Source organism: Staurois parvus, unplaced genomic scaffold (genome assembly GCF_062004578.1).
Source record: "Staurois parvus isolate SC_StPar_1 unplaced genomic scaffold, SC_StPar_1.0 ptg000031l, whole genome shotgun sequence".
Classification (NCBI taxonomy): Eukaryota; Metazoa; Chordata; class Amphibia; order Anura; family Ranidae; genus Staurois; species Staurois parvus.
The window spans coordinates 10,183,461-10,200,028 of record NW_028317827.1 but is presented as its reverse complement, the minus strand read 5'-3'; the positions used below and the strand labels follow the sequence as shown (position 1 = coordinate 10,200,028).

General features: G+C 42.2%; 1 protein-coding gene across 1 annotated transcript in view; it reads right to left on the bottom strand.

Moving 5' to 3' along the window:
• Positions 1-16,568, bottom strand: part of GCA (grancalcin) — a 63,050-nt gene that overhangs the window by 29,437 nt on the left and 17,045 nt on the right. Inside the window, exon 2 of the mRNA XM_089660073.1 lies at positions 1,679-1,798. Within this exon, the coding sequence (XP_089516199.1) occupies positions 1,679-1,798 (120 nt within the window). The remainder of the gene's footprint in view (positions 1-1,678; positions 1,799-16,568) is intronic.

Genomic DNA, 16,568 nt, shown 5'->3' with positions numbered 1-16,568 from the left:
TGTGTAAAAGGGAATTTCCCTCCATTGGAAAGGAATCCCCTCACTTCCTGTTGAGACTTTGAAAAGAATTAAAATGTATTGTAAATAATACTGGTCACTGAATGGGCCAGTTCACATTGCTTCATTTATTCCATAGCTAGGACTTGAGCGCTGCATATTCTTGGCAAAGAGCAAAGCAATGTACCTATAGCAGAAGAATTTCAGAAGATTTGTTGCACCAATTTATCTTTTGCAGTTTCACATAAAGAGAATATGAGTAGAAACAACAGCTGCCCTCGTTCCGAATTTAGGCAAGGTAGCCTTCTTAGGACGGTGCAGGAAACAAACGTTCTGTGTGAGTTTCCCACACCGCATTCAAAACGCACAGCAGTGGTGATCTGCAACAGATGCCAAAATTAAGTTAGACACCCCAAAACGCAGGTCACAAACGCAACGTTTGCACACACCGGATTGCATGGTACAGAAGTGCCATACGATCCAGTTGTGCGTTTGCAGAAGTAGTGTATGCACTATTTTTGGTGCAGTGGGTTGTGATTTCAGCCCGATCAAAATAAATGGGCTGAAATTGCACAGAACTTCATGTGAATTGCACAGAAACTGTGGCGTGTTCCTGCGCGATTCCTTGTGTAAACCAGCCCTTAATAAAATAACTTTGTATTACCCATGACCACTAGCTTAATTCTCACCTTTGCCTAAATTGAATCATGTTACCCCATTTACCATCTAACAGTACATTTACATTGCAAGTACTCGATTGCTCCCTCTCTCTCATGTCACAGCTCTCTAGCAGTCTACAAAAAAAAATTAAAAAAAAAAAATGTTCCTTTCCGGCTTGGCTGTAAAGTAGATTTTTACGCAGAGTTTTCACAGCTGTTATCTAAAGGATGGCTAGAGAACGGAGACACGGGAGAGGGATGAAATGGTTTACTTAAAACATATTTACAGACTACAGTGCTTGCAGACAATTTTGACACATATGGGGGGGAAAAAATAAAGGTCCAGTCTTTAAGAATTCGAAGACTGTTGATCTAGAAGAAAGGCAAATAAAGCAATGTGAGGTGGCTGCCCAAGTGCGCAAAAAAAAAAAAAAACAAAACAACCTAACCAAAAAACCCACACGAGAACTAGTCACTAGGATGTGTCTTCCAGTACGGTGGTGGTTAACCCAACTAAGAGGCTGTCACAGCGATCACCAAGAGTGTCCAATTATGCCTGCCCTTTCTGACCAGCTCCTCCAGCCATAGATACCGTACTACAGTTTCCATGAATAAAGCATGCTTAATGGAGGCTGTTGCAACACACTTCTTTGCTGTGACAAATGCGCATAGGACAGCCCATTCAAGTGAATGCGTTGCCCTATGCATGACTCATTGCATGAAAGTCGCACATACAAAACATGAGCAGGAAGACAAGTTCCCACTATGTGAAGTGGCATCATACAAGGGATACATCCTACAGTCCAAGTCCTGTCCCTTGTGCGGATTTCTGTGTTTTTTTTTTTTTATTTTGGCTGCACTTGCGGTGTCTAAGCCAAGACGGAAGGCCATTGCGATGGTACAGCACCTCTCCAAATGGCACTGTTGAAGCCAGACTAAGACCGTTTGCATGCACAAAACACTAAATGAGCCCCATGTTGTATAACCCAGATCTAAAATAATCAGCCATATAAACATTTTACCTGTCCAGCTATTGCTGTGAAGTAGCCCCACATTGGATCTCCTGCAGGGTACTGAGGTTGTCCATAGAAACCTGCCATGGGCTGACCCATCATTGGCATTGATGGATTCATGTTTCCGTACTGAAAATAGAACACAAGAAAAGGATTAAAACTAAAAAGAGCTCACAAAAATTTCTAGCTTACATCAGTCCTACTAAAAGGAGCAGCCAGTTTACAACTCTGAAGATAAGCAGACTGCAACATTCCATAACTGAAAGTGGTTCTGAAGGTTGAATGCTTCTTTACCTTCATGCATTCTATGAAGAAAAAACAAAAACACCTTCTGAAAGCTGTTGCACGCCCCCCCCCCCCCCAATATTTACCTTGGCCTGATCGCTATCCAGCAATGTGCATAAGAGCAGTGGCTCTCTTCCTCCTCATTGGCTCAGAAATAGAAGCTCCCACTGCTGTCAGTCATAGCCAGTGAGAGCGGGGGCAGGGCTGAGCCATGCTCTGTGTGTCTATGGACACAGAGCCAGCTTGAGATCAAGCAGCTTCCCATGGGGGCACAAGAAGAGGATTGGGGCTGCTCTGTGCAAAAACCATCACAGAGCAGGCAAGTATGACATGTTTGTTTTACCTTTAGTATCACTTGAAGCACAAACCCAATGGACCTTTGCCCCCTAATGTTCCTGTGTGACACAGCAATAATTCTTACCAACAGGAAGACATTCCTTCAAATTATCACATCATAAATATTGCAGAACTCTAGTAAAAGATATGAGCTCTGATACGTTTTATGGTGTCTCTGACCTTTAATACAAATAGACTTGCATCCTGGTCACATCAAGTGCGACTTGGCATGCGATTTGCATGCCATGCAACTTGCAAATCGAATGACAAGTTGCACCCTATTGTCCGCAATTAGAGCGTTCAAAATCAGTGCGGTCCTGACTTGTTGGAGCTGCAACGATTTCTAAAGTAGTGCATGTACTACTTTTGGTGCTATTTGCATAGACTTCTGTGGCAGAGGTCTTGCAAATCGCACCTGAAATCAGCATCTCGTCTGACTTTGAAATCGTGCGACTTCACTAAGTCGCACGATTTCAAAGTCGGGCTTGATGTGACCGGGGTGTTAGAGGAGGATCTGTAAAAATTTGCAAGAAAGCCTTTCAAAAAAATAAGTAATGTACACAAGGCACTGGAACAGTCCAATAAAGACTGCCAGAAACCTATCATGAAAGAAATACAGAGCTGCTGTTGCTGACCCCCTTTTGTAAATGCTAACTGCCTGGTGACCCTCTGGCTTCATTACTTAGATTTAAATTCAACAAGAACAATAGTAACATTCCAATTCAGAGTCAGTGAATCACAGTACTGAACAAATGCACAACAGCCAGGCAAAAATCACCCCAGGGCAACACAGCATTATACCTTTTTTTTCTTTTAGGCTGAAGTTATAGACACGAATTAAAGCTGCTCTGTATTTAATTATCACATCAATAAATGTATATTTTACAAGCACGCAGTTTAACTATTTGAATTTAATTGGTTGTAAACCTCTTGCAGTCCCAGTATAACAAGGCTTGTGTGTGAGAGGAAAAAGCAGTATTAGGGAGCCAATCAGTTCTTGTGCAGACATGCAGACAGTAGAAGAAAGCAGAGTGACCGATGGGCTCATCACCGTGCTTCTCCTTTTACTGTCCAGTAACAGGCTGGGGTAGGACCAGGACAACCTGGGCTCAGAGGAAGTGGGTTGAAGGATGCAACCAGCATACGAGTGCTACAGGAGAAATTTATTTTTTTTTAATATATTTACAGTATCTCACAGAAGGGAGTACACCCCTCACATTTTTGTAAATATTTGAATTATATCTTTTCACTGAAGAAATTATACTTTGCTACAATGTAAAGTAGTGAGTGTACAGCTTGTAGAACAGTGCAAGTTTGCTGTCCCCTCAAAATAACAACACAGCCATTAATGTACAAACTGCTGGCAACAAAAGTGAGTACATCCCTAAGTGAAAATGTTCAAACTGGGCCCAATTAGCCATTATCCCTCCCCGGTGTCATGTGACTTGTTAGTGTTACAAGGTCTCAGGTGTGAATGGGGGGCAGGTGTGTTAAATTTGGAGTTATTTCTCTCACTCTCATATTGGTCACTGGAAGTTCAACATGGCACCTCATGGCAAAGAGGTCTCTGAGGATCTGAAAAAAAGAATTGTTACTCTACATAAAAGATGGCCTAGGCTATAAGAAGATTGCCAAGACACTGAAACTGAGCTGCAGCATGGTGGCCAAGACCATACAGCGGTTTAACAGGACATGTTCCACTCAGAACAGGTATCACCAGTGTCGACCAAAGGAGTTGAGTGCACGGCGTCATATACAGAGGTTGTCTTTGGGAAATAGAAGCATGATTGCTGCAGAGGTTGAAGGGGGGGGGGGGTCAGCCTGTCAGCGCTCAGACCATGTACCGCACACTGCACCAAATTGGCCTTTGTGGCTGTCCTCCTAGAAAGAAGCCTCTTCTCAAGATGAGGCACAAGAAAGCCCTCAAACAGTTTGCTGAAGACAAGCAGACTAAGGACACGGATTACTGGAGCCATGTCCTGTGGTCTGATGACACCAAGATAAAAGGATTTAGCTCAGACGGTGTCAAGCGTGTGTGGAGGCAACCAGGTGAGGAGTACAAAGACAAGTGTGTCTTGCCTACAGTCAAGCATGGTGGTGGGAGTGTCATGGTCTGGGGCTGCATGAGTGCTGCCAGCACTGGGGAGCTACAGTTTATTGAGGGAACCATGAATGCCAACATGTACTGTAAAATAGTGAACCAGAGCATGATCCCCTCCCATCGGGGACTGGGCCGCAGGGAAGTATTTCCAACATGATAACGACCCCAAACACACTTCCAAGACGACCACTGCTTTGCTAAAGAAGCTGAGGGTAAAAGGTGATGGACTGGCCAAGCATGTCTCCAGACCTAAACCCTATTGAGCATCTGTGGGGTATCCTCAAACGGAAGGTGGAGAAACGCAAGGTCTCTAACATCCACCAGCTCCGTGATGTCGTCATGAAGGAGTGGAAGAGGACTCCAGTGGCAACCTGTGAAGCTCTGGTGAACTCCATGCCCAAGAGGGTTCCAAGGCAGTGCTGGAAAATAAATGGTTGTCACACAATATAGACACTTTGGGCCCAATTTGGACATTTTCACTTAGGGGTGTACTCACTTTTGTTGCCAACGGTTCAGGTGGCTGTGTATTGAGTTATTTTGAGGGGACAGCAAATTTACACTGTTATACAAGCTGTACACTCACTATTTTACATTGTAGCAAAGTGTCATTTCTTCAGTGTTGTCACATAAAAAGATAAAATATTTCCAAAAAAGTGAGGGGTGTACTCACTTCTGAGAGATACTGTATATTTTATTATAGGTACTTGTATAGCTCCATCAATTTACACAGCGCTTTACATATCAATTGTACAGTCACATCAGACCTAACCCTCAAGGGGTGTACAATCTAAGATCCCTAACTCACATTTATACATACACATACTAGAACTAATTTAGACAGGAGCCAATTAACCTACCAGCACCTCTTTGGAGTGTGGGAGGAAACTGGAGTACCCGGAGGAAACCCAGCCAGGCACAGGAAGAACATGCAAACTCCAGGCAGGTGGTGCCGTGGTTGGGATTCGAACCAACGACCCTAGTACTGCCAGGCAGAAGTGCTAACCACTTAGCCATATTTTGGCGTTTCGATTTGGGTAGAGTAGATAAGGCTAGGATCTCTGCAAGCTTTGTATTGACAAAGGTTTCCCTGTTAGAGCTTCTCTCATTTCGAAAAAAACAAAAAACACACAGACACACACACACCTTAGGTTCTTAGCAACTTTTCCTGCAGCAGCCAGCAGTGACAGGAAATTGTGAATGGTCACAGGACTGGCCTTTCTTTGGGGAAACCGGTTTTGAACATGTCTGTGCACTTTGGAGAGATTTTTGACTTCCAGCTAAAAAGAGTCAAACAGTGGTCTCTAAACTGCGGCCTGGGGGCCGTATTATCCCCGCCTGCAAAAGTGGGGCACTATTCCTCCCACTGACATCAGGACATTTGCTTTATTCCCATCACAGTCAGTAACCATGGGGCACTGTTCTTCCCACCGACACCAACAATGGGGCACTGTTCTTCCCACCGACACCAACAATGGGGCACTGTTCTTCCCACCGACACCAACAATGGGGCACTGTTCCCCCCACAGATATCAGGACTCCCACTGGCCACAGTTCGGCCCCTGTAAAGTTGGAAGGGCAATAAGCTGGCCCTTTGCTTAGAAAGATAGAAGGCCCCTGGTCTAAGCCATTCCCTATTCTATCCAAAACTAAAAAAAAAAAAAAAAAAAAAAGCCTGTGTCCCCCAGTTGATTTATTTTTTTTCTGACAGGTCAGACAGACCAGAAAGACGGAACAGTTGACTGAAGAATCTGAAGAGAAAAAAGTCTCGAATGACTTCTCCGCAAAAAGGGAGAAAGAGGTCCACTACCATAGGACACTAGCAAGAAACGGAGGACTCAGAGTGGGGTAGAGTTATAGGGGGGGAATGCTCAGGGGGTGTGTCCTCAAAAACTTGCCAGTGTCCAATCACCTGAAGGCATCAGCCTATAACCCAGGGTCTAATCCCTCAGCCTGTGTCCTGTACTGTATAATTGGGAGAAACTTTTTTTATTTGTGTTAAAAAGGAAATGATGGGAACTGTCATATTTTTACTACTGTTTCCCCATGATAGAGATTTCCCCTTTCTTCCTTCAAGGAAAGTAGGAAATAAAATGTGCCTGGAAGGTGAGGATTAGGAATAACTATATAACTCAGGTCTTCTCCTGCTCTCCAAGTTGTCTTACGCAACATAGAGCTTGTGTAGGAAAAAAGTTGAGTAACTGGTTTTGACAAACCAGTGTCATGTATGCGGTGACGTGTCTCACCATGTCACTTCCCTGTAAAGTATTCAGATTTAGTACAAGGCCATTTACAACAGCCTGCAAAAGCATGTTGACACTTTTCTAGGTCTAGTGGTGATTCAGTAGAGATGCATTTATAAACCATACTCAATGATTTTATTTTAGTGTGAGATTCATAACAAAAGAACATCAGGAGCCACAATCTAAGTGCAGATTTATTAGAAGTGGTAAAATCAAATAAAATTGCACTCACATTTGGTAAAAGTTGGGTTCGCTGTTCCTGCAGATGTTTGACAAAAGGGGCATGTCCCCAAAACACATTACCATACCCTCTCCCTCCTGTCGTCCCATGAGTCTCTGGCTCCGTTTGTGGCCCGAGGCGGACGGCGCTCTCCGCACAGGTTCCTGCAGAGGTCCCAGTTATCAACACTCTACTCCGGCTCTGTCATTCCACCACTTGCTCTGCCCAGCTGCTTCCTGGAATGACTCCGCTTCACCCAGCTGCTGCCCTGCCGAGCTCAGAGACAGAGGACTTGGTATGCTTTTACCAAATGTGAGTGCAATTTTATTTGATTTTACCGCTTCTAATAAATCTACACTTAGGTGGTGGTGCCTGATGTTCTAATAGTTTGACAGTGGAGTGTTAATATCCTAATACTCTTACAGAGGAGTTGCAGCCATCTCCAGTGGATAGATCCTATTGCTTTTTAGCACAAGACCTTATTACTCCCATACACCTCGCGTTAGACATTTTGTGACCCATTTACCCCCAACTTCACCACCTTAGCTCTTCTAGCGCCATATGGTGTGTTGAAATTGGGACTGTTTCTGTGTAGCCACTGCACCCCAACCAACATCAATGGAATGGATATAGGGGTGCATGAAACACCTGTGCATCCCCCATGCAGGCAAACATGGCCCTTGTACAGGTATACAATTAAGTATGAATGAGGCCTAAGGCTTCATTCACACCTGCATTTAGCTTTTCTAAAATGCAGGAATGCCAAAGTGACCTAGGCTCTGTCACACGGCTAGGTTGCTGCATCTGCTTGTTTCCTGCAACAAGAAAAAAAATCGGCACCTTGCTGCTGCAACGACCAGATCATGCGATCAGCAGCGGCTGCTCAGTCCATTTAACCACCTGACCTCCGGAAGGTTTTACCCCCTTCATGACCAGGGCATTGCTTGCTATTCAGCACTGTGCTACTTTAACTGGTAATTGCTCGGTCATGCAGCACGGTACCCAAATGAAAGTTATATCAATTCTTTTCACAGAAATAGAGCTTTCTTATGGTGGTATTTGATCACCACTTGGTTATTTTTTATATAAAACAGAAGATCAAAATTTGGGGGAAAAGTGAAAAAAAAAACAAAAAAAAAAAAAAAACACAATATTTTCTACTCTATTATATATTTTTTGGACTACATTTATGAAGAAATTTGATTTTAGTGGATATATTATATATTACATTTATGTAAAATTTACACATCTATAGAGGCTATACTAGTAATGGCAGTGATCAGCTAGTGGGACTATATACATTGGATATCCAAAGTGGGTAGAGAGTGAACAAAACACTAAAATAATGTGACTGCACAAGTGGTGTGCACACCCTCTTATGACTGGGGATGTAGCTGTGTTCAGAATTAAGCAATCACATTCAAACTCATGTTAAATAGGAATCGGTACACACCTGCCATCATTTAAAGTGCCTCTGATTAACCCCAAATAAAAGTTCAGCTGTTCTAGGTGGTGTTTGACATATTCTCAGTCGCATCCTACAGCAAAAAGCCATGGTCCGCAGAGAGCTTCCAAAGCATCAGAGGGATCTCATTGTTAAAAGATATCAAGTCAGGAGAAGAATATAAAAAAATTTCCAAGGCATTAGATATACCATGGAATACAGTGAACACCGTCATCACCAAGTGGAGAAAATATGGCACAACAGTGACATTACCAAGAACTGGACGTCCATCCAAAATTGATGAAAAGACGAGAAAAAAAACTGGTCTGGGAGGCTGCCAGGAGGCCTACAGCAACATTAAAGGAGCGCAGGAATATCTGGCAAGTACTGGCTGTGTGGTACATGTGACAACAATCTCCCGTGTTCTCCTTATGTCTGAGTTATGGGGTACAGTGGCAAGATGGAAGCCTTTTCTTGTGAAGAAAAACATCCAAGCCAGCTAAATTTTGCAAAAAACACATCTGAAGTCCCAAAAGCATGTGAGAAAATGTGTTATGGTCTGATGAAACCAAGGTTGAACTTTTTGGCCATAATTCCAAAAAAATATATGCTTGACGCAAAAACACTGCACATCACCAAAAGAACACCATACCCACAGTGAAGCATGGTGGTGGCAGCATCATGCTTTGGGGCGGTTTTTATTCAGCTGGAACTCAGGCCTTCAAGGTAGAGGGAATTATGAACAGTTCCAAATACCAGTCAATACTGGCACAAAACCTTCAGGCTTCTGCTAGAAAGCTGAGCATGAAGAGGAACTTCATCTTTCAGCATAACAACCCAAAGAATACATCCAAAATTAAAAAAAAAGGAGTGGGAAGAGTGGGCAAATATTGCCAAATCAAGATGTGCCATGCTGATAAGACTCATACCCAAAAAGACTGAGTGCTGGAATAAACTCAAAAGGTGTTTCAACAAATATATTAAAATACACAGCACAAAACCCCATGTAATATCCCAGAAAAGTTATCCACCTCCACCCTTGAAGGCCCAACAAACAAAATTATAATACTCTTTTTAAAATTAAAAATTACAATAAAATATAAAAACAAACAAAAAGTGTCCAAAATATCAAAATAACCCCACAGGTGTAAACAATTGTCCAACACAGTCTTTTTCTTCTTCCAACAACAAGTCTCTTTCTCAACACCCGCAAATCCTGATGGCAGTATACCTCAAAAGAAAAAACTCAACATAGTGTCATACCTTTTAAGTAGTAAATACACACGTGCCACTCATTGTGCAACATGGAAAAAAAAAAAAAAAAAAAAAAAATCTATGTGTGTTTACTCCATATACGAATATCTACACGCATGCAAATATTCCTTTGTGTACCAAAAATATATTTACAAATAAAAACGCTCACACAAAGTGTCCATTACACAATCTGTGAAAATAACTTAAATGTATCACTGCAAATGTGTATCACCACACTCTATATTCATCTGTGAACACCTTAAACCCAAACCAACACTCTCCAACTCGTGTACTGATGGATAATTACCCTATATATGAAATGACAGGGCATAACACAAATCTGGGTTAACTTCTTATCATAAGGGTTCCGTCCAGTATTAGGGTTTTTCCTCCATTTCCCTCATAAGAAAATCCGCAATTACAAATAGTGAATTCAAAGATATCGTCCTTTATTTAGCAACTTACATTAAAATTTGGATGAAGCAGCTCCTCCTCATAGGGATACAAGTGTAGACAAGCTAGGACTTTTTTTTTGACCCTTCTGAAAAAGTCATAGGAAGTGACGAAACGTGTCAGGGACACGTGACGTCAGACACATCGATGTTGACCGGAAGTGCGATCGTGGCCATCTTGGATGTGGGAACATGTGGCCAGTGTTCCCTAGCTTGTCTACACTTGTATCCCTATGAGGAAGAGCCGCTTCATCCAAATTTTAATGTAAGTTGCTAAATAAAGGACGATATCTTTGAATTCACTATTTGTAATTGCGGATTTTCTTATGAGGGAAATGCAGGAAACCCTAATACTGGACGGAACCCTTATGATAAGAAGTTAACCCAGATTTGTGTTATGCCCTGTCATTTCGTATATAGGGTAATTATCCATCAGTACACGAGTTGGAGAGTGTTGGTTTGGGTTTAAGGTGTTCACAGATGAATATAGAGTGTGGTGATACACATTTGCAGTGATACATTTGAGTTATTTTCACAGATTGTGTAATGGACACTTTGTGTGAGCGTTTTTATTTGTAAATATATTTTTGGCACCCAAAAGGAATATTTGCATGTGTGTAGATATTCGTATATAGAGTAAACACACAGATTTTTTTTTTTTGCATGTTGCACAATGAGTGGCACGTGTGTATTTACTACTTAAAAGGTATGACACTATGTTGAGTTTTTTCTTTTGAGGTATATTGCCATCAGGATTTGCAGGTGTTGAGAAAGACTTGTTGTTGGAAGAAGAAAAAAAAACTGTGTTGGACAATTGTTTACACCTGTGGGGTTTATTTTGATATTTTGGACACTTGGTTTGTTTTTATATTTTATTGTAATTTTTAATTTTAAAAAAAAGAGAAAAGTTTTATAATTTTTGTTTGGGCGTTTCAACAAAGTATTAGTTTAAGGGTGTGCTCACTTATGCAATCATTATTTTAGTTTATTTTTACTTCCCTCCACCTAAAAGACTTATTTGTTGTTCAACTGAGTTGTAGTTTATAGGTTACATTAAAAAAAAGGGGGGAAAAGTTCTGAAAGGATTTATCTTGGTCTCATTTTTTTACATCCTAGAAACCTGACATTTTAACAGGGGTGTGTAAACTTTTTATATCCACTGTATACCGTGTGGCAGCCAATCTGGCACTAACAGACACTGGCTCGGAGGACCACTAACTGGCTCAGATGTTGCTTGTGACACCAATACAGTGATTAGCATTACTGTACTAATGACACTGTCTGGAAAGGGGTTAACATCAAGGGGTTAACTGTGTGCCAAACAAGTCTAACATGTGCAGCTTTCATTCACAGATCTGGCTGTTTTTTCTCCATGAAGTCAAGAGTTGATTTGAGGAAGAACAGCCAGATCAACATTCTGTGTACAGAGATCTGCGATTGGCTACAGCAGGTATACAGTCAAAATCATTGGCTGTAACCTGATCACAAACTCATGCGGTGTCCAGTTCACAGCACAGGTCAGCAGGGGGGAGCGCGCACATGAAACTCAGGAAGCAGGGCTTGATGTATGAGTGCGTTGCTTAGCCTGCAGTAAATGTACTGTGGGCAGGCGGCAAGCAGTAATAGTAATGGAAGGCTGACAGCAGCCGCTGTTTTCATGTGACCGCACACAGAGCGGACAGCTGCAGTTAGGGACGATGTCTGATCCTGGATGCAGTCAGCTGTCCAATCAGGCTGCAGGTGAAAGTGAAAATCTCCCCCCCCCCCCCCCAAACACACACACTCCAGGATAGGCACTCTATTTCTGATTTGGTGACAGACAACTTTGGATACTTCTACTACTTCTTACCCAATAACAATGGTCCTTAGGACAAGCTGTAAAAGTGGTATTAAACCCAAAACCAAAAGGTTTAACATATAGTAGCTTACCAGTCATTAGATGGTGGCTGCAAGTGTTGTCTTATATGAAGCTCCCCTGGTGATGTGGCCAGTAACACACTTCCTGTTTTTGAGTGCCCCCACTCTGGATCAAGGTGCGTCACAGCAGCAGTCTGGGAAGGTAGAGTTCTATGGACTAGCAGATTTAAATACAGTATCCCAAAAGAAAAAAAAAAAAAAAATGGCTTGGTTTCAATTTGTTAAAGATTTCAAAGCTGATCACTGTAAGCACCCGACACTGTTAAATGGTTTGACCCATCCCTGTGACTGCAAGTAAGCTTGTGCTTTTGAAAAGAAGAGACCCCACAAACAGACCCCACATACACCTATCAGGAGATCGTACAAAAGAAAAAAAAAACCCACATGACACTTAAAGTGATTCTACGATAATGTGATTGTTTGTACACAGCAATAGTCTGTGGAAAAAAAAAAAAAATAGAAGGGACAAGCATGTGGGGAAAAAAAAATAAAATAAAAATAGAAGGGACAAGCAGGAAAATTTTTATTGTACAATTCTCATTTAACCAGTACAGCAGTCGGCTGAAAATTAGTGGTGCACTGAAATGAAAAGTCTGGTGCCGAAACTGAACACTCAAAATGCACTTGGCCAAAAAGCGTTTTTAAAAAATGATTTTTTTTTTATTAACAAAAAAACACTATATACCCCTAATTTTTTGCAACAAATTAAAGAGGATGCTACCACAAGTAAATAGATGCCCAGTATGTCACACTTTAAAATTGGGGTACTTAAAAATCTCCATGGGTGATGCTTTAAAAATGTGTACAGGTTAGCAGTGTAACGTTACAGAGGAGGTCTAGTGCTAGAATTATTGCTCTTGCTCTGACGTTCGTGGGGATACCTCACGTATGTGGTTTGAACATAGTTTACATATGTGGGCATGGCCTACTTATGCATTCACCACAGGGGGGGGGGGGGGGGGGAGCCACATTAAGCTTTGGTTTTTTTTTGCACTGTCGCTTTAAAAAAAGTTTATCATCACTTTTATTCTTATCACAAGGAATGCATGCATCCCCTGTGATAGAAATAATTAGTGACGGGTCCTCTTTATGGAGAGGTATGGAGACAATAAGACCCCACATCTCTCCTCTGCAACGTAAAGCATTAGATTAAAAAAAATAAATAAATGGCCGAAACTGGAAGGGACATCGCTCCTCCAAGGGCATAGAGATGAGTGGAGGCCATCTTTTCTTCATAATCTCTAAGCCCAGAGCCGGGATCGTTTGATGGTTTCTCAGGTAAGGCTGAGAACTACCGAGCGGCAGCGGTACAGACAAAGTTTTTTTGGCACCTGTATCAGTACTTTTTTCATATCTGTTAAATGCAGATAAGGGTGTTTTCGGCTGAAACGTTTAGGCCACTGACATTTTGGTGCACCCCTACCACAAATACAATACAAATGCATTACATTCTTCAGACTTTTTATTCTGTCCTTAAAGAATTTTCATAACTTTAGTAACCTTCACTTTTGATATTCTAAACATGTATACAGGGTATAACTGGCTGGATCACCAGATAAAGAAAACTTAACGGGTAAGCTGCAATATGACAAAATGTTTGCTTTTGGTTTTAATACTTCTTGACGCAAGAGCTCCTCAACAGGGACACAGGCAATAATAAAAATGGACAGAGGTTCTAACCCCTCATGATCCATAACGAGGAGAAACAATATAAAGGATGAAATTATGTGTTTTATGCAGAGATGTGTTTACTCTTCTGCTGTCCCACTGGGGAGGACAAGGACAGTTCTACATATAGTGGATGATTAAGGGTTAATGCTTCGTTTAGCAGAACAGAAGGCTGGAAAGAATGTAATTGTTAGAAAAGAGGGATAAACAGCCTATTCACGCCAAGCAAACATTTACTCCTCCCACAAATGCTACTCTATAAAGAATCAGCAATGTTCCTCTTTTTGGTAAAGACACCCAAATCCATTTTGGTCTGGCCAGGGAAGGTCAATGAGAAGAACAAAAAGTTGAACACACAAGTGGTTGCTGCTTGAGTCGAATCATATGTTGGCAGCTCCTGTCTTAAAAGTGGCTGCAAACCTCAGACATTATTATTATAATACAGCATTTATATAATGCCAACAGTTTGCTCAGCGCTTTACAATATAACGGGAGACAATACAGCAACAATACAAGAGGGGTAGGTGGGCCCTGCTTCTTGGAGCTTACAATCTAAGACATGAAATATGAACAAAGCATATCCTTCTATAGTGTGTACTTGTCTCTGTTAAGAGCACCAAGTGGCATGTCTTTCTGCTGCTCAATTCCTCAGCTATCTGCATCAATCTCTGACAAGTTTTCCTGACACCAAGAGCAAAATGGTGACGGGGGAGGGATCTCCAGCTGAATGAGTCTCAGCTCTGTTTCTGTGAGCAGCGGGTGTGTCTCTTCCCTCCAATCAACTCTCAAAGCTCTCCTTACTGAGCTCTGCAGTGTGTAATTTCAGCTTCTGACCTCTTGGACAAGCTTTATAAAATTCCACACTTTAAATGAATGTAGAGAAGATAAACATGTACAACTTATGAGGATTTGTTTAATCTCTGTATCACGTGAGGCTAGTCACTTCACTGGGTATATGTAAGGGTTTACAACTATTTTAACTACTATAATCTCGAAGAAGAAAATGGTGTCACTTTCCCGACAGTCCACTTTGTAGAAAGCCAATTCAATAGAGAATCCACTTGACGCCAAAAGGCCAAATCCATCCAAACACCAATATGCAAGAGGAAATCATTTGTTGTCTGTACCAGTTGAGGTGGGATTTCCACAAAAGAAAAAAAAAAAAAAAAAAAGTACATGTAGTACTTTGACCCATCTTCCTAGTGCTACGTGGTCAGACAAGAACCCCCCCTTCCCACAGTCATCAGACAATGCAGCTAGCAGGGCTGCCACTTGTCTCTGGCTGCAATCAGTTCATAAGACATGGGTGGTCAGGAGGAATGAAGTGGGACAGTGGTGGGGGTGTCAGTCTTTTATCCCTCCACATTCAGGCACTTGTCTCAGGAAAGTGCTTTGATTTGGAGAGAGGCATTGGCTATCAATGTGACAGTCTCTTTCCTAGCTGCGTTGTCGCACTCTGGGGGTTGGAGGTTGTCCACTGACTACACAGTAAGGCAGGCCATACATTATGCGATTCTTTCCTTCCATGGGTGGAAAGAAAATTGCTCAATTCCCCCATCAACAATGACTGACTCCCGTGGAGCTATTGAGTTATGCTGGCAGGAAGCCTTTCGAGCCGGCAGAACATAATGATTACAGCTAGCAGCTATAGCCGTCAGCAGTATTCAGATGTAAAAAATTTGACAGGCTGGTTGTACCCAAGTCGATCACCACTCTGTACTCTGCCCCTCCAGCACCCACTGGAGCATCGGGCTGAAGCCCCCCCCTTCAGCCTGATGCTCCAGTGGACGCTGGAGGGGAAGAGGATGGTGGGGGTGGGAGCAGCTCGCTCAGGCTGTCAACAGTGCACTGAGAGGCTGACCCAGCTGCCAGTCAGGAATCTGGGTGGATCCCGACATTGTCAGGATCCCTTCAGAATCTGCAGCAGCTCTGTGATGTCAGCAGACAGTGGCCTTTAGCCTGCTTTCAGCGGATTTTGGGTCACAGGAACAGGAGTACACAAACAGGCTCCTAGTTTCTTATTTTGCTCACAATTTACATCTCACGTAGTGTTGCAGCTTTTCTTTTTTATAAGATACAAAAAAAAGAGAAAAAATAAATTAAAAAAACCCACACAATTACTGAATGTGAAGAAAGTTCTCAATGTGGAAGTCACGCACTCAGGAAGATGTGAAATGTCTGTGGTTGCAGCTTGTCTTCTCTTTCTATTTAGTCTCCAGTGTGAAATGCAAAGAAATATTTAACAGTTGTTCCTTGGTTGCAATAGTTATCTTGCAATACCAAATCCACAACAGAAGGAAAGCTAGTTAGGCAAACAGTTCATAAGGTTTCTTAAAGGGTTTCTAAGGTTTATTTTTTTAAAAAGGAAAACAAACATGTCTACGCTTGCCTGCTGTGTGTAGAGGTTTTGCACAGCGCAGCCTGGATCATCCTCTTCTTGCTTCTTGGGTCCCCCGCAGGCTCTCCTCGCCCCTCCCTCCTGTCGGGTGTCCAGCTTGCTATGGGAGCACCCATTGCTCCATGTGTCCAAGCACACACACACAGCCATAGCTTGGACCCACCCCTCTTATTGGCTGTGACTCACAGTAGCGGGAGACAACGCCCCCCCCCCCCCGCGCTTACTGTCTCAGCCAATGAGGAGGCATAGACCCAGGACAGCTAAGGCTGTCGTTCACATAGCTGGATCGCAATGAGGCTCAGGTTTACCTTCATGCATAGAATGCATCGAGGTAAAAAAGGCTTGAGCCTTTACAACCACTTGATATTTCTGTTGCAGAACATTTGAAATGTGCTCATTAAATCTTAACCAAATAACAGGTACTTCTATGGCAATAGAACAATGAATTGGTGTATTTCGATGCAATGGTACAATAAACTGGGGTATTGATACAAAATGATAACAATCATACGTTCATTAAGCATTGAGCTGGCAGGAAGAAAAATCAGGTTGGAATATTGCTGTTATTCAGACTGATAGGTCAC